The 20,573-nt window shown below is 41.6% G+C and overlaps 1 protein-coding gene across 1 annotated transcript in view; it reads left to right on the forward strand.

Annotated features, from left to right (window-relative positions):
* The window catches only part of CDKL1 (cyclin-dependent kinase-like 1 (CDC2-related kinase)), a 49,175-nt gene extending 30,412 nt beyond the window's left edge, over positions 1–18,763 (forward strand). The window contains exons 3-9 of the mRNA XM_012663795.1: positions 7,357–7,429; positions 9,911–10,001; positions 10,591–10,791; positions 12,794–12,876; positions 15,550–15,606; positions 16,757–16,948; positions 18,594–18,763. Of these exons, the coding sequence (XP_012519249.1) occupies positions 7,357–7,429; positions 9,911–10,001; positions 10,591–10,791; positions 12,794–12,876; positions 15,550–15,606; positions 16,757–16,948; positions 18,594–18,701 (805 nt within the window). The 3' untranslated portion in view covers positions 18,702–18,763. The remainder of the gene's footprint in view (positions 1–7,356; positions 7,430–9,910; positions 10,002–10,590; positions 10,792–12,793; positions 12,877–15,549; positions 15,607–16,756; positions 16,949–18,593) is intronic.
* Positions 18,764–20,573: the final 1,810 nt, after the last annotated feature.

A 20,573-nucleotide genomic window follows, 5' to 3' on the forward strand; every position in this document is an offset into this window, starting at 1 on the left:
CTGTTTCTTTTTTTATTTCTAGAAGTTTGTAGAATCTTCTCTTTATTCTCAGCATTATGGATTATGAAAATCAGGAGTGGGCCTTGATTTTTAGCCATTATGGCACTTGGTGGGTGTTTTCTGTCTGAGAAAAGGTTTTTTTTTTTTTTTGAGACAGAGTCTCACTCTGTTGCCCTGGCTAGAGTGATTCTCTCTTTCTTCTAAAATTCGTCTTTTTTGCAGAGACCTTCTGACTGGCGGCTTGTCTCATCCGCCATCTTGGCTCCTCCTTCGATATATCAATTTTTAGACATCTGTAGGCTTTCTATGATGATAGATGAGGATTTAGCTCTATTAAATTATTATCCCCTCTGTTTCCCATACCTAATCACCCCAAATAGTTACATTAAAACTTTATTAATTCAATATTCAGCATTCCCATTATTGTGCCTATGTACGTATTACTTACAGCTGAGCATTGTACCATAGTATGGCTTCCTTGTACTTTTTCCTTAAATTAATATTTGCTTGGCTTTTTAAATTTGCTTAATATTCTTTAACCTTATTGCTAATTTTTCCCACTCTTTTTAATAGCCATTCAATATACTTTTCCACAGGATAATTACATGAGGTAATCCATTCGTTCCATTTCTTTTCTTGGCAATGTCCTGACTTTGGGCCTCCTTCTCCTCTGTCTGGCTTGTTGCACTCCAGGCCTGTGGCCCAGATGTCTTCCTGGGACTTTCCTTTGCTATCGTCCTTGGAATTGCCTCTGCATTTCTCTATGGTTGGATTCACTGCTTCCTGGATTTTCTGTCTTTCTCTTTCTGGGTTTTCCTACTTTTGGCCAAATACGCCCATCTCTAATTGGTTCAAAAGATTATATGATAACACACAAATCTAGATATTGTCATTTCAAATGACACCTCTCACCCTTACCCCTTCTCAGAGGCAAGTAGTTCAGAGCCCTTTATGTTCCTGGAGGTGAAACACAATTCCCAAATCAAGCAGGAAGAATTCCCAAAGAAGCAGGTCACACTGGTAGAGGATTAGCAGAAGATGGATTCCATTCCACCCTCCCCGGAAGGATTGCCTCTGCAGCAGCCCAGTGGGCTCCAGAGGGACAGCTGGAGCTCTCAATAAGGCAACTGAACTGAAGACCTCAAGGGAGATCACCTGACACCTGTGGAATGAAGGCATGCCTCCTTGAGCCCCTTCCATCTTGGTCTGGGACAGAAAGTAAAGGGAGTATCCTTGCCTGACTTTCTCCTCCCTTGCCTAGACCCCCATTTCTAGGTCTGGGGAGTTGACATCTTCAGGAGTACAAATCCCATGACCAGGCCCAGCTGGCTGGGAGTCCAAGAGGCCCAGGCCAAATCCCATCCAGCTCCTTCTGGGCACTGTTTACCAGGAGGAAGAACTGGGGATATGGCTTGTCTAAAGTTCAGTTGCCCAACCCCATGGTAGGGAAGAAGAACAAGGCCCAGGAGAAAAGTTCAAACCCCTTCCTCCCTCATAGGTTAAGGTTGAGCTTAAGTGTGATTCCTCTGAAGGGAGGGTTTGCCTTTGAAGTAGAAGCGCTCTTTTTTTTTTTTGAGACAGAGTCACATTCTGTCAACCTGAGTAGAGTGCAGTGGTGTCATCATAGCTCACTGCAACCTCAAACTCCTGGGCTTGAGTGATCCTCCTGTCACAACCTCCCAAGTAGCTGGCACTACAGGTGCATGCCACCACTCAAGCTAATTTTTCTATTTTTAGTAGAAATGGGGTCTCGCTCTTGCTCAGGCTTATTTCAAACTCCTGAGCTCAAGCAATCCTCCTGCCTAGGCCTCTCAGAGTGCTAAGATTACAGATGTGAGCCACCGTGCCTGGCCCTAGAGGGCTCTTAAAGGCAGTAAAGAATGAGAGAGAATTGGGCCCCTTCCCTTCATGCCTGTTCCAGTCCTTTCCTATTCTGCCCCAGAGCTCAGCCATGACCACCATTTACTACCAATATGGAAACAAACACTTCAAAGTGGAGTAAGGCTGGATGCAATGGCTCATGCCTGTAATCGCAGCACTTCGGGAGGCTGAGGTGGGAGGATCACTTGAGGCCAAGAGTTCAAGACTAGCCTATGCAACATAGCAAGACCCCATCTCTACAAAAAAGTTTAAAAATTAGCTGGGTGTGGTGACATGCACCTGAAGTCCCAGCTACTCGGGAGGTTGAGGCAGGAGGATCTCTTGAGCCCAGGAGTTTGAGGCTATGGTGAGCTATGATTGCACCATTGCATTCTAGCCTGGGCCACACAGTAACACTCTGTCTCCAAAAAAATTAAATAAATGAAAGAAAAGAAAAATAAAGTGGAATGTGCTCCTTACCCTTGCCAGTGTAGGCTGCAGCCTTATGAACATCTGCCTTAGCCTGAAGGTTCTGGCTAGTCACTCAGACTCTTCCAAAGCTTTTAAGTTGGTTTGATGAATATTTTCACACTTATTTAAGATGATGCAAGGCCAAGGGCATGGTGATGACAACCCCACCATGCCTGCTCTTGAGTCACCCTGTTCCAGTCTGGACTGGCTGCTTTTCACGCCTGGAATGCTGTTGTCCTGTCATCCCCTTTCATCATCCTCCCAGAGATTCCTGGTGCTTCCCTCTTGTTTTCGGTATTCCATTTTCTCTATCTCATATAATCTTGCTTTATAGTTTACTACTCAGTTTTGGTGGAGTGCATCCTCCAGGGGCTTCCTGAGAAAGAGTGTATGAGAGATACAAAGGAGAAAAAGAGGTCGAGACCTTGCTCGTGCACATAAAAAGTCTTCATTCCATCCTCACACTTGATTAATATTTTGTTTGGGTATATATTTGGTTTAGGTTGAAAATAACATTCCTTCAAAATTTTGAAGGCATTATTTTAGTGCCTTCTATCTTTTAGTGCTAAGAAATCTGATGCCATTCTATTTTCTCTTCCTTTCTAAAGTCCTGTTTCTTTTTTTATTTCTAGAAGTTTGTAGAATCTTCTCTTTATTCTCAGCATTATGGATTATGAAAATCAGGAGTGGGCCTTGATTTTTAGCGGTGTTTTCTGTCTGAGAAAAGGTTTTTTTTTTTTTTTTGAGACAGAGTCTCACTCTGTTGCCCTGGCTAGAGTGAGTGCCGTGGCGTTAGCCTAGCTCACAGCAACCTCAAACTCCTGGACTCAAGCGATCCTCCTGCCTCAGCCTCCCGAGTAGCTGGGACTACAGGCATGCGCCACCATGCCTGGCTAATTTTTTCTATATATTTTTAGTTATCCAGATAATTTCTTTCTATTTTTTTTAGTAGAGACGGGGTCTCGCTCTTGCTCAAGCTGGTCTCGAACTCCTGAGCTCAAACGATCCGCCCGCCTCGGCCTCTCGGAGTGCTAGGATTACATGCATGAGCCATTGTGCCCGGCCTGAGAAAAGGTTTTTTGGATTGTTTTGTTATTGATTTCCTATTCATTGTTTTCTCCATTTTCTTTTTCTGTACCTTCTATTATTTGGGTTTTGGACTCTTGGACTGGTTCTCTTGTGTTTTTTTTTTTTCTTTTTTTTTGAGACAGGGTCTTGCTCTGTTGCCCGGGCTAGAGTGCAGTGGCATCATCATAGCTCACTGCAACCTCAAACTCCTGGGCTCAAGTGATCCTCCTGCCTCAGCCTCTGGAGTAGCTGGGATTACAGGTGTTTGCCACCACACCCAGCTGATATTTTTTATTTTTTGTAGAAATGGGGTCTTGCTATGTTGCTCAGGCTGGTTTCGAACTCCTGGCCTCAAACAATCCTCCTGCCTCGGCTTCCCAAAGTGCTAGAGCTATAGGCATGGGCCACCATGCCTGGCCTTGTATTCTGCTCTTATGTCATGGATGCAAACAGCTTTCCTTTTCTCTCTAAGGATAATAATGCTTTGTAAAAATGTTCCCTTTACCCTCCATAATTTCTGTTTCTTTTAAGTTGCTTTTTTCTTGGGTTTTTTTTTTTTTTGGTCTCTAACTTTCTTATTAAAGGCTTTTTTTGGGCATTATATAACGTCTGGTTGTATGCTCATGATTAAGAGTAGGGAACTATTGAAAGCTGTAAGCGTCACTGTGGGGTTATCTGGCTGGGCCATTTGCTGGGGAAACTCCAATGTCAAAACCTTCAGATATTTCCTCTTGCGCTTCCCCCCAAAAAGTCTTTCAATATTTTACTCAGAAATTGAAGTCTGTGTGCCAGCCTTCTCAGAGCCTTGTGAGGGAAGAGGACTGGGAAATTCCAGCATTCAACGTTTAGTATATATGCAGTCGTTTAATCCCCTGCTTTCAGATAGTATCCACAATCTCAACTATGCCAAATGTCCTCTATTTTATCGTCTCCGAAAAACAAAACTTCAGCCTTCCACCAGTTAGCAGAAAGAATGTTGCCTATTGGCATAGAATGGAGGAGGGGATCTAGGATTTTAATTGTTTCCTAAACAGATTTTCCACACTCCTCCTTAGCTTCTGGTTCCACAGAGCCTTTTGAGGATTCTTTGGGGGCAGATTGGTTGGTCTTCCACTTTCCCTCTTCTGGTTTAGATTTCAGCTTTCTGGGATCTGTTAAGTCAATTATATCATTCACTCAACTGCTTTCTGGATTCCCAAATATGTTGCTGTTATCTCGTCTCCTGTCCTCTCTGACCTTGTGGGTTTTTGTCTTTAAAAAAAAAAACTGTCTTCAGTGTAGTTCTAGTCAGGTTTGGGGAGGGAATGAAATTATAAATCTGTCATCTTAACTCAGAAGCCCTTTGAAACACTTTCTTCAGTTGGCTTCTGAGACACTGTACTCTCCTGAGTCTTGCCTTCGCTCACTTGCTGCTCAGCCCAGGCCGCCTGGCTGAGTCCCTCTCCTCTTTGCGACCTCGAAATGCTGAAGGGCCTCAGAACTCACCCTGAACTCTTCTCTTTTATCTGTATTCCCTCCCTGCTTGGCTCCATCCAGTCCTAGGCTCTAAATACCATCAATAAGCTTATGCTTCTCAAATTTATATTTCCAGCCTGACTTTCCTTCTTCTTCTTCTTCTTCTTCTTTTTTTTTTTTTGTTGTTGTTTCAATAGGTTTAGGGAGTACAAGTGGCTTTTTGATACATGGGTGAATCGTACAGTGGTAAAGTCAGGGCTTTTAGTGTACTCGTCACCTAGGTAGCACACATTGCTGATCTTCCTTCTGAATTCAGAACTGCCTATCAGAGTCTCCCCTTGGGTACCCAAGAAGGATTGCAAATTATCCACCCTTCCCCGCCCCGAACCAATTCCACCTCCAGAGCTCTCCTCAGTAAAAGACATCAACGATGTACTAGTTACTCAAGCTAAAAACCTTGACATCATTCCTTGACTCTTCTCTTTCTCTCACATTTGATCTCTCAGAACATCCTGGAGGCTCTATTTTTAAAATAGAGCCCAAATCTGGCCACTTCTCACCCCACTAACCACTATTTCAGATTTTCCTTTAACCAGAGCAGCTTTCTGGACCACCTCATGTAAGAGAGCACCCCTTCCAGCACAGCGTTTTCTCTCTCTCTCCCCCCGTATATATATGTACACACACACATACATACACACGTATACGTATACATACACACATATACCCAATTTCAATTCAACATCGCAGAATATATTCTATTTTTCTCACTTTCTATATCTGTAACTCCCTTCTCCAACCATGGCAACCTGGCTCTCATTATCATCTCAGAGTGTTGCAGCTAAATGGGATCTTAGAGTCTGAGGCTCCCACATTCCAGAGAAGAAAGTGAGCAATAAAGAAGTGAAGTGAGTAGCCAACTCCAGATGATACTAGGTAGTTTGTACGGAGGTTTTACATTTGAGAATTGTGTAATAATATGCTTGGCATTAGAGGAGCAATGATGATATAATTTACTTTTAAATGTGCCTTTTGTATAATTTCTTTTGGGAAATGTTTTTAGAGACTAAAGTTGCCTGGCACTGATAACTATATTAATACTTAATTTATCAAATAATCAAAATATGTTCCACTTTTTCTGGACAAAAAGTGAGGGGGGAAACACGTTCTCCCAAGTGTCCCCATCTCAGTTGCATTTTCCTAGGCCTTCTTTCTCGGCAGGTGAGTTTTTCCAGCATCTGTGTTTATATGCCAGTAGAACAAGGAAGAGGATTTGGAGAGAAGCTATTTAAAGTCCAGGGTCATAGTCCTGGTCCAGCAGTGTCCTGGCTATTCTTCCTGGAAGTGGCCTCTTTGTTTCTCCCACATTATCCGACTCTCTGTTCAAACATCCTCTGATCTGCTTGAAAGGATTTCCGATTTCCTGAAGGTCTGGTCTGTGACAACAGTGGCCTCATAGCCTCTCTCAGAGGATAGAAGTGACTTTTTGCGGTCACCTAAACACAACTACTCAAGAGTTTCTCCCTGGGTTACTTAATAGTTTTGTCTGAGGACCACAACAACATTGTGTGATTCATAAAAACAGTAAGTCCAGCTTGGGGTGGGGGCACTCAGAAAATAAATGTACTCTCTCTATAGTCCAATTTACTCATTGCCTTATATTTTTTTAAACAAATGCTTCCAGATAAGGTACTTTTTTCTAATTCGTCCAAAAGACCTGCCGGGGCTACTGGTTGCCCTGGCTGTATGTTTATATAAGAAGCTTCAAGTCAGGGAAGAGGTGCTGGGGACAGTGGCACAGAGTTCAGTTGCTGTGACAGAGGGGAGGGCAGAAAGCCGAGAGCCGGTGCAGCTTGCTGCCAGAGAGGAGCAGTTGGGGAAAGAACCAGGATGCCTCTGGCTTTAATGATAATTAACTTCTGTTACATGGTTTGCAATGAAAACCTCTTTCCTATTGTCAATAAAATCTTCATTACCTAAAAAACAAAAAGAAACCCAGAAAAGCAATGCTGCCTAGGAGTCTGGAGAAACCGTGTGCCCACACATGGAAGAGGAGTCCCACTTCAGGCCATCAGTTTGGGACAGCTTGAAAAAATAAACAGCATCTTTTGTGCTGAATATTATTAACTAACTTTACATCAACAAAAAGTTCTTTATAAAAATGGAGCTCAAGTTACCAGGCAGTTTCCCAGTGGTGTCACAGATGTTTGAGATAGGTGGTCGTAGATACTTATCGAGACCGCTGTGGATTTTCATGTTCCTCCCTATAGACATCTGCATTTTTTGTTAACCTGCTGTTCCTTGGATTCAGTGGTGTGCTGGTCGCATGTTCTTTCAACTTGGGACTCCTGGAATGACCTGCTCGCGGAGTTAGATGACTGTTTGTGTCACCTAGGATTTTTTACCGCTGAAGCCTGTCTTGGTAATACTTTTTCTTTTCTTGAGCTGAATTCCATGGCTATGCTAAAGAATGTGTTTGTGCTGCTTCTTTATTTTTATTAGGATACCAGAACATCTCGTGAAGAGCATAACTTGGCAGACACTGCAAGCTGTAAATTTTTGCCATAAACACAATGTAAGTCTCATGATCTCCCTTGAGAAATCAGACGTCTGCCCTTAACCTGAGGTGGAGCCTTGTACAAAGTTTGTATCATACTTTTGTGGGTATAATTTTTTTACTCAAATCTTCGTAAGCTTGGTTGGGGTTAGTAGAGGCTAAAAATGCCAACCTAATTATTCCTTCTTGCTCAAGCTATATAAAAGATGCATTTTATGATTTGAAGAAGCCAGTCTTATTTATACTGATTAGAAACTACTCAGCTTTAAGGTAGAATCCCATTCACTTGGAGTCTTATTGGTCTGGCACCCTCAAAAGGCTCTGAAATTAGGAGGGGGAACCCCAGGTGACTCACGCCTGTTTAGCTGCAGTATGCCAGTTGCAGTAGGGAGAGTCCCAAGCCCAATGCACAAGTGTTAATGTCTGCTTTGGTGAGATATGAAAGCTGAGTCTGGACCCAAGCAGCCCGATGGAAGACTCTGACACTCTTGGCCACAACTGGGCTGGCAGGAGGCAGAGTGGACTGTCGTTCCGGTGATGTGGTTTCACAGATGCTGGGAAGCCTACTGCTCCTTTCAGTACAACAGTGCCCACTTGCCCACTCCCTGCACATAGAAACCAGATTCCAGTGTTGGAGCTTTATTCTGGCCACAAGTGCAATTTGATGGCAATATGTTATCCTTCCGACTGCCAGGGTCCATTTAGGTGCTAGGGCTAAATCTCCTTCCTTGTGCTGTTCCAAATGATCTTTCCTGAAGCTGCATTCCCAGAGGGAGAAAATATAAGAGTAGCCAGTACTTCTCCCTGTTGAGCCTCTACTTAGCTGAAGCCTACTATTCTTGTCAAAATGTACAACAGGGAGAGTGGGCGCCCGTATTGCTAGTTACTGTGAGTGAGAATGAGCACTTTCCCAAGAGCAGGCTTTAGGATGATGGAGCAGGCAAGACTGCATGAAGGCCCGGTGGGGAAGATCTGAGATGCTAAAGACAAATGTACTGCATGCCACAGTTCCCTGGAGAGCCCTGGACACTCTGGCTCCATGTGCTGATGGGGGAGGGTGCAGAAACTTGTAAAGAATTCCCAGAACGAATGGGAGCACATTCTTGCTTCCAAGTACTTCTGACCATATGTCATCATGACATTCATGAGTGTACCCATTTATAGCAATATGTGAAGCCAGTGGTAAAAGAATAGAGGTATCAGAGCTATTAATTGCTGAGAACCAAATAGATTGTAATAAACTAATTCAAAAATTGCCTGCTCCCCTATTTTCCAGAATAATAAATACCCATGGGGAAACACTGATGCTGATCTCTCACCCAGAAGGTCCCTTGGAGAGAGAACTGGCCAGGCCCAAGAAGAACCCCTGTCTTCTCTCTGGATTCTATTTATAGAAAGTCAGGCTGCAGGCTGAGGAGGGTCTCTCAGGGTGCAGAAGGAGTAAACATTTCCCCCCTTGAGAGGAAACAACTTGGGAGAAAGGAAGATTATTAGGAACACTGAGATGTATTTTGACCTGTTTTGTGGGTTGTTGTTTTTTTATGTAATTGTTAATTAGGTTGTTGATTTTTTTCTTTGCCAAGGAAATTGTCATTTAATAAGAAAATCATGTGAAGATTCTCAAACATTTTTCTCTCTAATATCACCCTGTTAAAGAATGTTGGCTGTGGTCTGGAAACCACAGGTGATTTGAGTCTAAATTATGGAGCGGGGGCCACATCCTGAGGGGTGGCTGCGGCTCTAAGAGCACTCCATGTGTGTGGGACACAGCTGACATCTAGCGACTGTCCCCAGAGGGTGAGGGCTGCTGCCTACTCTTGTTTATCTTGTCAGGACGAATGTCAGAGCTGGAAGGGAGATCTCTTGGCAAGCTCATGGTTACCGCCCTTCTCTTCCCCAGCTTATCTCAGGAGGCCCAGGGCTTGTCCTGTTTACAGGCCAACTTTGTTCTGTTCTCGGTTAAACAACTGAATCGTGAATTCTGCTTATGCACCAACTTGCAGCTCCTGCAGACATGACTCAGGCCTCAACCAAGCATTTTACATTTTCCCTTTCACCTAGAGTTGTTAGATTAAATGCAGGGCTCCCAGTTAAATTTGAATTTCAGATAAATAAGTATAACTGTTCAGTATAAGTGTATCCCAAATACTGCATGGGACATAACTTATACTAAAAAATTATTTGTTGTTTATCTGAAATTCAAATTTAAGTGAGTGTCCTGTATTTTTATTTGCTAAGACTGGCTACCCTACTTTCATTTTTCCTTTCACTGTTCTTGATCCTTTTGGGCCTTTTAGGAATTTGGGATGATTCAGGCTGTGATAGGTATAATACTAGAACTAGATTTATTTTAGGCTGGTCTTTTGCTGTTATTCAACAGGCCCATGAGATATTTAAATGATTCCTCCAACATTTGTTAACTATTCATGTGTTTTATTTATCCCATATATATAGAGTTCATTCTTAAGAATCTGTTTTTGTTTTGATTTTTGTAATTAGTGTATACATAGAGATGTGAAGCCAGAAAATATTCTCATCACAAAACATTCAGTGATTAAGCTTTGTGACTTTGGATTTGCTCGGCTTTTGAGTGAGTATTGACATTTTCTTTAGCTAAGTATAAAAGACGGAGAAGTTCTTGATACAATAAAGGATCTAAATGCATTAGAAATCTATAACCTAGTTCTTGTATATTTAGGGCATATGCTTGCTATAAATTATAATTTTGTCATTACTGAAAATGTGTAGACACATATAGTGGTTTAAATATGTAAGCTATATGTAAATTATACTACAGTAAAGTGGTTATTAAAAAGTATATTACTCTCCTGGTTTCCACCGTTTCTTGTTAAAATAATGCTTGTCAGAAGTGCTACTTTAGAAGAGTAGTTTTCAACCTTGGCAGCAGATTAGAATCATCTAGGGAACTTTAAAAATAATATTGATTGCTACAGGCCCTCCCCTGGGATTCTGATTAATTGGACTTGTGTGTGGCCCAAGCACCAGTAATTTTGAAAATATTATACTCTAAGTGATTTTAATATGCAATTAGAATTGAGACCAATGATTTAGAAAAGCCACAAGATTAGGCACGAGCTTGACTTCTGAGGTCTTCCCCTGCCAGTTTCGATTCTAGGGTTTCAGTGCTCTTTCTGTTTTCTGTGTTCCACCCCTTCCAGCTGGACCGAGTGACTACTACACAGACTACGTGGCTACCAGGTGGTACCGCTCTCCAGAGCTGTTGGTGGGTGACACGCAGTACGGCGCCCCAGTAGATGTTTGGGCGATTGGCTGTGTCTTTGCTGAGCTGCTATCAGGAGTGCCTCTGTGGCCAGGAAAATCAGATGTGGATCAGCTCTATCTGATTAGGAAAACCTTGGGTAAGTGGTGTTTTTGTCCCGCCTTTTGGGAAACTGGATTGTTTCACCCACGTTGGTCCACGGCAAAGCCAAGTTCCTGGTCTCATCTAATGCCCTTTAGTTAGGAAAGAGAGAAACTGTCAAAGCCTCATTTAAATGACTCAATTAAAGATGTCCATGTTTGGCTTAATAAAAATAATTGACAGTTATTGAATACTAATAACTTGAACATAGTTTGGATCAAGTTAAACCCTGAATAATGATCATAGCAACAATAGAAACTCACGTTTCTATAAGGGCTTAGCAGTTTACAGAATGCTTTCGTGGTTTATTTCATTTATCATGGTGTGGTAATTCATCTGGATGTCCTTAACTGCAGCCTGCCTGACTAGTTTGGATTATTCAGACTCTGTAAAGGAAGACTCTCACCCTTCTGAGTGTCAGGAAGAAAGGCTGGTTCTTCTCACACCAATCTTCTTATCTCGCTTTCCTGCCCTAATGCCCATTCCTTTCTCCCTACCCTTGGAGGGGAGGCCAGGGGCAGGAGAGAAGGGGAGGGGGGAAGGTGGGAGACAGATGAAAAGATCTGCAAGCAGTGAGTGCCGTCTTCCAAAGCCAGGGAGTTTAGACTCTACTCCCCTGAGTAATTCCAATTTAAAGCAAACTTCTCCTCCTCTAAACTCTTAAAGCACCTGCCATCACCACATCTTGCCTTGTACTCTTATCTCCCCCAAAACACTGTAAGCTACCTGAGGGTGACATCATGTCTTATCCTTCTTCTTATCCTCCACCAGCATCTGCACGTTGTGGCAGTAAATATTTGCTGATAGCTTGACTTCGTCAAGTGACATATAAGGTGAATTGTAGCCCTTCCAGAGGCACTCAGCCCTCCTTCACTGTGTTTTCTCCAGTGATTGCAGGACACCCTCCCCATGTCACCCCTCTAGCACCAATGGGAGTACAGGGAATTGTGCTCATGATGCAGCTCACTGAAGTCTGGGGCAAAGGGGTATGTTTTCACTGGTGGCCAAAACAGGGTGAGGTAGCAGTTTTTGGATTTGAGTGAGAAGTAAACTTCTAAAACAAACCAGTAAATTTAGACAATTTGATATGATACCTTGGGGTAGGAACTCTTACCCAGTCCAATTGCAATATGTCTGGACCCCTGGTTGGGATGTTTTTGTTTTCCACTCTGCCCTGGGAAATGGGCCTAGGTGTGCCCAAAGGGAACCCTTCTGAATATTTCCTTCTATTCTCTGGACAAAATTTCTCAAGTGTAATATCCCTAGAATTTTACATGAGAGTGACTTTAGGTGATTTGGCTGATATGTGGGCAGGATGAGCTTCATATAATCCCCTGGAATATAAAAATGCTACTTTTGTTTTACTGCTTTACCTCATAAGTGCTTCTAAATAGCAGAGGAAATGAAATTTCCAAGTGATCACTAACTGGTGAAACAAGAAAAGGTGGTTCCACGCTGCAAACTTATTCCTTCCAGCTAGAAAATCTTTCATGATTTGTTCCCTTCCTCTTTCACTCTCTTCCCTCCCTCCCTTCCTCAAATATTTATTGAGTACTTGCCATGTGTCAGGCACTGTTGTAAATACTAGACCAATACACTTCTGTCCCCTCAGGATTCAGTTAACGATATTGATTTGTGGTTGTTGCACTTTTGCTGTTTTTTTTAAAAAAAGACATATTTTGTTTGTGTGTGTATGTGCTTCTGAGTTGTTCGGTTTGGATTCCTCAAATATTAATACCATGTAAGCCCTGCGGGCAAGAAGCCTACAGCCTTCAGTTTCTGTTGCTTGGCCCCTAGTGCTTAACACAGTGCATTGTCCACTGCAAGGATCAGTGCAGGCTGCTGTTGGGTGCTAGAATGCCTCCTCTTCCTCTGATTGCAAAAGAAACCGCAGCCTTCATAGTTGTAGGCACAGATGGACACAGCACTGATGGAGGCAAACCATAGATCAGTGTTTGTCAACCAGTCTCACTTACCTCCTTCTTTCTTCTTGTCCAAAGGGGATCTCATCCCTAGGCACCAGCAAGTATTTAGCACGAATCAGTACTTCAGTGGGGTGAAAATTCCAGATCCTGAAGATATGGTAAGTGACCCATTTTGAAGAGAGATCTGCAGGCCAGGCTAGCTAAATTTTGGTGGTTACTCACCTACCTGAGTCCCACAGCTCTCCCTGCATTGAATGTCAGTGCAAGGGTGAAAAAGAAAATTGGAACAAATTGGTTAGCCAGACCATGGCCTTCGGTGCTAATTTAGAGGCTGTTGATAAGGGTCTAGCCAGCCTGTTGGACAGGAATGCAGAGCTGCCTGCCTGAGCCGCACCTGTCCTTTATCATTTGCAGTAGTTGAACCCAGGTAGTGTAGAGCCAATCAACTTTTAGATGTTGACCAATCCAGGAAAAGTCAACTGCTTTCCCCCCAGCATTGTCCAAACTCCCTAATCTAGTGTGCTCTCACTCCCCAATGTGGGGAAAGCACCCATTTTATAAAAAACTGAAAAATTAAAAATGTTCATACCCTTAACCCACTACCAACAATTTATTTCAATGGAGCCATTAGGTAAGAGCATAAAGATGTGGCATTATTTAATAGAAATCATTTCCTCTAGTGTTCATCAGTAGGGGATTAATTAAATAAATTATGCTATATCCTTACAATAGAAATACCACATAGTAAAAATAATTAGATGTATATGTATCCACCTGAACAAAAAGTCCACAACATATTGTTAAATGAAAAAAATGGTTATTAAACAGTACATATAATTTGACATAATTATAATCAGAATTTAATAAATACATAACACATATATACACACATTTACATATATAAATACAAAATAATATGACAAACTCTGGGAAATCATGCAAAGCTTTTTACATTTGTGAAATAAATGGCTCCAAGGATATATACCCGAACATTAACAGTGGGTGGAATTTTGGGATAATTGTTTCTTTCTTTATGATTTTTTTATATTTTTGAGTATCTTCTAATGAGCTTGTGTTATAATCAAAAACATTTCAGAGCTTAATTAAGGTTTGTGAAATCCTGAGTTTCCACTGTCCGAGGAAGGTGCTTTCAAATCGAAGCTAACCCTCGGTTGCTCAGTTTCCAGATGGAAGTTCTGTCTGTCCCTACCACTTGCCTTCTGCCTCTTCCCTCAACCTGTTGGCTCGTCCCACAGCGAAGCCTTCCGCTTCCGCACTGCCTCTCCCTCCCGCAGCACCAGCATTCGGAAAAGTGGGTCATGCTGGGACAGAGGCAGGAATGACACCTGGCATATGGGAGGTGACCCATCTGGCTCCCTTGTGACCTGGACTTTCCTAGTTCCACACTAAATATCCCTTAGTGATTTCCTGTTCGCTTGTTTACGGGCGAAGCCTCAGGAACAACCCAGGTTTTGTGAATGTAAAAAGCTTCCCATAGTTTCCCAGAGGCTGTCCTGCAGGAGATTTCCTGTTGACAGAACACAGGAAGAAGCAGTGCTGTGGCTGAGCTGGTTGAACATCTGTGCTCCAGTCCCTCTGCTGGTCAGTAACCCTGACCGGGAGACCTGCTTGCTTTTGGGGCTGGGAAACTGGCTCAGCAGGCAGGATGGACCTCTGCGTATCACAGCCAACCGGCAGGCCTCACGCAGGCTTTGTTGCTGAGATAGCAGAGCCTGATGTTCGCAATGGCACAGTCATCCCTAGCGGCGCTCAGATTCATCACACAGAAAGAGCAGGAGAAATATTAAAGCTATGGAGGCTGGGGGGAAGGCTACTCTCAAGGGGTGATGCAAATCTGCTTTAGGATTTTTTTTCCTCTGGTTGAATGTAGAGAATTCCAAAACTGAGGCTTTTCTCTGTTATCAGTGATTAGTATGTGCACAGTCCAGAACCGGCTGTTGGGGGCTGGCTCCCTGTCCGCAGTAACACTGCGCTCTGAAGCTTAACCACAGCACCAGACTGCGTCTCATTAAATGAGCCCGACCGGTCACTCCAGCCTGCAGCTCACACACTGCCATCCTTACACGCACAGCGCACTGTGGTCATTTATTTTGCTCAGCTTGGCAGGCTCATATTCTCAGCTTCCCTCCTCAGTTAGCCATTGCCAGTGGTCTATCTCTTTAACTGGCCAGTCTGCCTGACGTTCGGCATTCCTCCCATTTATAGTGTTATTCCCGATAGTCTCCAGCAGGTGACTGGAGCAAAATAGCCTTATATGGCCAAAGAGAGATTCTTTGAACAGTAGGCTCTTGTGGGAGGAGATAATAGTGTTTATTCCAAAAAACCAAGAAGCATCTGTTCACCTGGGTAGGGAAAAGAATCTATTTTGAAGGTCCCTTTATATAAAATGTCAATAAATGCAATAATTAGGACTGCCTTTTTATAAAGCCAATGCGAATGCCAAAAATTATTCTCTGAAAAGGCAAGTTATATAAACTGAAGCAAAAAAAAAAAAAAAAATTGAAATAAGAACTGCTCAGCATGTATTTTTTTCTTTCATTAGTATTTACCTATAATTTGTAACCTGCATCGGTTCTTTGGGAAGTGAAGGGAATGGTTAGGAAGTAAATTTGGAAAAGCAATTTAGAAGTGGGGAGAGAAGCAGCTTGTGAAACAAGCCTAGGGAGGTTGTTGCACGTGGAAGGTGGGTGGACAGAGGGTGGAGGAGGAGAAGGTGCCAGGAAGAGGCTTCTACTGTGAAGAAATCTGATTTGAGGTAGCCTTAATTTGAATACATGCTGTAAATTAAAAGCCCCTTTTCTTTTCAACAGGAACCACTTGAATTAAAATTCCCAAACATCTCTTATCCTGCCCTGGGGCTCTTGAAGGTAAAATCCTGGCCTCCAGCCTACTGGGAAGTGCACGATTGTCATCAATGGGGAATCTGAATTACTTATGTCAATCCATGAAATGAAAATTGTTCCTTTTAGAATTCTTCTCCTTCGAAAAGTATAAATATTTTCAATTTTTAAAATGGATCACATTCTATTACAGTGAAAACATAAGTATTTCACTATAAATAAACCTAACATTATATTTGAAATCTAAATTTACACAAAATAGAAATTTTCAGGGGGTGGTGTTTGTTTTACAAAGAGATCCTTTTCTTCAAAAAGTACTTAGCTGTAGGATCCTTTTAAATAGCCAGCTCCCTAGTACATTTGAAATATGCTTTGATTTTAAAAGTTGATTTATATATTTTAGAAATATAGCTCTTAAGTAAAATGAGGTGTGGTACCAATAAAAATATTTGGAAGTTACAGTCAATGTTCTACAAAGTGTAAAAATTATTTAATACTTTTACTGATGCATTTATAACCAAAAAAATTAAGACAGTTCCTTGGGGTATGCAGTTGTGAGATTTAATCTATCCAAGTATGAGCCCCACGGCCTACTTAATGGCAAATAAAATAGTTAAAAATTATTAATATAAAGGCATATAGATTGTGCCTCTCCTTACATACATACTCATATATGCTTGTAATGCATAGACTATTTTTGGCAAAATATATTACCCCCTCAAAAAAAAAGAGTAGCTGATTTCAGAAGGAGGAACAGAAGACCTAGAGCGGCGGATACTTCACTGTACACTGTATTAATTTTATTTGCATCTCATGTAAATATTATGTTTTAAATAAACACACTAGTTTTTATAAAATACGTGCAAGGGATCAAATTGGCTAAATGGATTATCCTAGTTGGCCACTGAGGTAAACTCCAAAATTGTATCCTACTCTGCCAGGACAGAACACCAACTTTTATTATGGGGGTACCCATTTAGGAATGGCTGTGGAAAGAACTAAAATCATAACTTGTGGTTTATGGGGTGGGTTAGTGGGTTTTTCCCACTTTTTTTCCCCTTCTTATTCCCAACTGAAGAGTTTAATCTTTCAAAGAAGAAAAAAATGATATTAATAAGTTAAAATAAGTTAATACAATTTTAAAGGAGTAAGAAGAGGGAATTTTCTGTTCTTTTAGGGCTGCCTCCACATGGACCCCGTCGAGAGACTGACATGTGAACAGCTGTTGCAGCACCCATATTTTGACAGCATCAGAGAAATAGGGGATTTGGCAAAAGAACATGAAAAACCAACAAGGAAGACCCTAAAACAGAGCCAAAAGCACCTGCCTGGGGTAAAAATGGTGCACTGCCTTACAGAAACATCCAAGGTTACAGTTACAAATGATCTCATACCTGCCACCTGGTACAGAGTCAGAATCTAGACTTGAGAGTGGTAATTGTGGCTTGCAGTTCCAGTACCCTCATTCCAGCACCCAGAGACAGGCCACATGATCTATCAACCAGGACCCCAGAGACATCTGCCACCTGAGGCCCCTTCTCTCTCAATCCTAAAGGTGTCCTTGACCTGCTGTTTCCTGCTGCCACACAGGGGCCAGGGGTTTTGGCATGCATGAGCTCAGGTCTCAGCCAGGTGCATGAGTGTGGGTCCAGCTGAGCATACTCTGCTTTGGAAGATGGAATCAGGTTTATCCCAGGCAGTCCTCTGTCATCATGTTCACCTTCAGTATTAACTCCACGTTAATACAAAAAAGGAACTGTTTTCTTCCCTGATCCTTTATTGTCAGAGTTGGCCAGGGCAAATACGTTGATGTGTGCTTTCGGTGATGATCAGCAGAAGAGCATGTTTAACCAGAGAATAGCATCTGAACTGCATGCTGGGAGCCTGTGAAGAAACTTGATTGGTGTAAAGTGGCAAAATGGACTTACATTAAGTTTCTTGTTATAAGTTATCTTGCCTAGCCTTTCCCTTTGCAGCCTCCACTGCCTACCACCGTGAACAGTACCTGGGTGGTGTGTGTGAGGTTCAGAGGAGGGAAAAGGGTGAAGAGTCCATTAAGAACAGGTACAGCATGAACTCCAGGCCCTAAGGTAGACCACAGTTACAAAACTGTTTTATTTTATTCTCTATCATATATGATCCAGAGAGCAAAACAGACCAGAAATAGACTCCCCACTCCCACCACATAATTATTCCTTTTCTTACTGTTACTTTGTATTTAAGAGCAAAGGGTCTTGATGGAAATATTTCTACTTGAATAGGGGAACCCCACTATTTGGTGTATTGCTTTTTAAGTCCTAAAGGATTCAACGGTTTGATTTAAAAGTACTAAAAAATATCCTCTTTTCAGATACCTAAGGCCATATAGTACAATACAAAAATTATAGGTGTGTTCTCCTTACTTTCATTTGACATTGACAATAAATTCAAACACTTTCCAGAAGCTTGAAGGAAGCAGTTTTGCCTTTTTGTAGAGGTGGAATCTTGCTATGTTGCCCAGGCTGATCTCAAACTCCTGGGCTCAGGTGATCCTCCTGCCTCAGTGTCCCAAGTGGCTGGGACTATAGGCACGTTCACGTGCACGCCTGGTTGGCTTGCCTTTTTAACTAAGGGAATAAGTGGGCAAATTGCCTAGGTGCTCCAGACCTAGTTTTCTCTGCTATAAGACAAGGCATTGGTTTAAATGATCCCTAAGGTCCCAGCAAGCTCTCAACCCTTGTAAACCTATGCTTTTTTCCAATAATGTTAACATGTAGATTTTCCTTTCTTTTTCGTGTTTTATGGATCTTCTTTAATGTGCATGCTTTTGCTTTTCGATATAAAATAAACCTTTATAAGGAAAAACAGAGACCAAATGGAAACATTTTGTCCTCTCTCAGTTCCTGGATACTGTGCCAAAAAAGTATTTCTGTGCTGAAAAAGTTATGTAATTACCTCTTTTTTTGATGTATTCTAAATAATGAAAAAAAATGTATGGCATGGTTTTGAACCTAATTCTGGGTTTTGTATTTCAGTTGCAGTACCTACCTCAGCTAACTAGCAGCAGCATCCTTCCAGCGTTGAATAATAAGAAATACTACTCTAATACCAAGAAACTTAACTACCGTTTTCCAAACATTTAAGGAGATGGATGATAAAAAAAGGAATTGATCAATAACTTGAAGAAAATAAAACTTATACACTTGACTGAAAATAATTACAGTGTTGAAAACACACCAGGAGAAAACATAAGCAAGTCAGACCACTTGGCATGATATGAAGGGAAATTCCAGATCCAGTCTTCCATGCTTGATGATGGTGTCCAGAAAAGAAAGGAAAAACCTGTTTGGAGTTTCACTTGTATTTTTGTTTATGTAAGCAGCTGAGCTTAGGGACAGAAAATAAACTCTATCTACTCCTCATACGTCTGGCAAAATTAGATGATTTCAAAAAGATTTATGCTTCAGTTGTACCATATGCTACATGTGAAAAATAGATTACAAAATGCCCATAATGTGTTTCCTTGGATCTCTGTTACCTTGAGTCCTATCTCCCACCTTTCAGATTGTTTCAACATCGTATTTAAGAACAGTTTTAGTTCTTTTTTTTTTTTTTTTTTGAGACAGAGTCTCACTTTGTTGCCCTGGCTAGAGTGAGTGCCATGGCGTCAGCCTAGCTCACAGCAACCTCAGACTCCTGGGCTCAAACAATCCTCCTGCCTCAGCCTCCCAAGTAGCTGGGACTACAGGCATGCACCACCATGCCTGGCTAATTTTTTCTATATATTTTTGGCTGTCCAATTAATTTCTTTCTATTTTTGGTAGAGACGGGGTCTCGCTCTTGCTCAGGCTGGTCTCGAACTCCTGAGCTCAAACAATCCGCCCACCTCGGCCTCCGAGAGTGCTAGGATTACAGGCGTGAGCCACCGCACCCGGCCAGTTTTAGTTCTTGTAATGAAAATGTTTAAAATTCCATTTCCTGCTTACTGTATCTCTTGATTTTTATATTTGAAAACAATTTTTTGGAATATTTAAGTTCAAATATTTAAAATCATATAAATTATCATACTTCGTAATTTATATGCTTATATATTTAATGATATGTTTATACTTTTACATATACATTTGTCTTTACCTTTAGTAAAGGATGTATCTTAATCACTTTTGCCGGCAAGATGTATTTACTGTAATCTGTCAACATTTGTTCACTCAATTCCTCTTGCAAACAATGGCATGAAGCTTGGCAGCTGACCAAGGTGGTCAAGGGGTAGAACAAGACCTACAGGCTTTGCAGGAACTGAACCTGTTAGCCTGAAAATAATTGGTACTTAATTCCCTCCAGCTCAGCCTCAGACTAGGAGACAGATCTATAGGGTAGAAACTGTATATAGTGATCTGGGTTTTAGAAGAAACTGTGAGCTTTTACTTGACTCATGAAAGACTAATGTTGTAAACTGGTGTTTTCCTCAACCATTTACACTTTAGGTATATATATATGTGTGTGTATGTGCACATGCATATATAATTACACATACATATGTGTGTGTACATATACTGTTTTTACAACTAATTAGAAAGTAATCCAAGCTGGGTGTGGTGGTGCATGCCTGTAGTCCCAACTACTCGGGAGCCCAGGAGTTCAAGGCTGCAGTAAGCTATGATCATGCTACTGCACTCCGGCCTGGGCAACAAAGTAAAACCCATCTCTTAAAAAAAACAGAAAGAAAGGAAAAAAAAAAAGAAAGAAAGAAAGAAAAAAAGGAAAGAAAGGAAGAAAGAAAAAAAAGAAAGAAGTCCAAAATGATATTACTGTTATTGAGGATTCCTAGCTTTATAGAGTGAGAGTTAAAATGATGACACATAATAATATTAATTAATTAGCTTTGATTTGGCCTACTGCTCCTAATCAAAAAGCTTTTTCATCCTTGTCCCCTAGACACAATGGCAATGTGAAGCCTCATATCTGTTTCTTACAGCTCAGCACCATTTTTGGTTGATATGCTGCCACTATTTCCT

Source organism: Propithecus coquereli, unplaced genomic scaffold, assembly GCF_000956105.1.
Source record: "Propithecus coquereli isolate 6110/MARCELLA unplaced genomic scaffold, Pcoq_1.0 Scaffold83, whole genome shotgun sequence".
Lineage (NCBI taxonomy): Eukaryota > Metazoa > Chordata > Mammalia > Primates > Indriidae > Propithecus > Propithecus coquereli.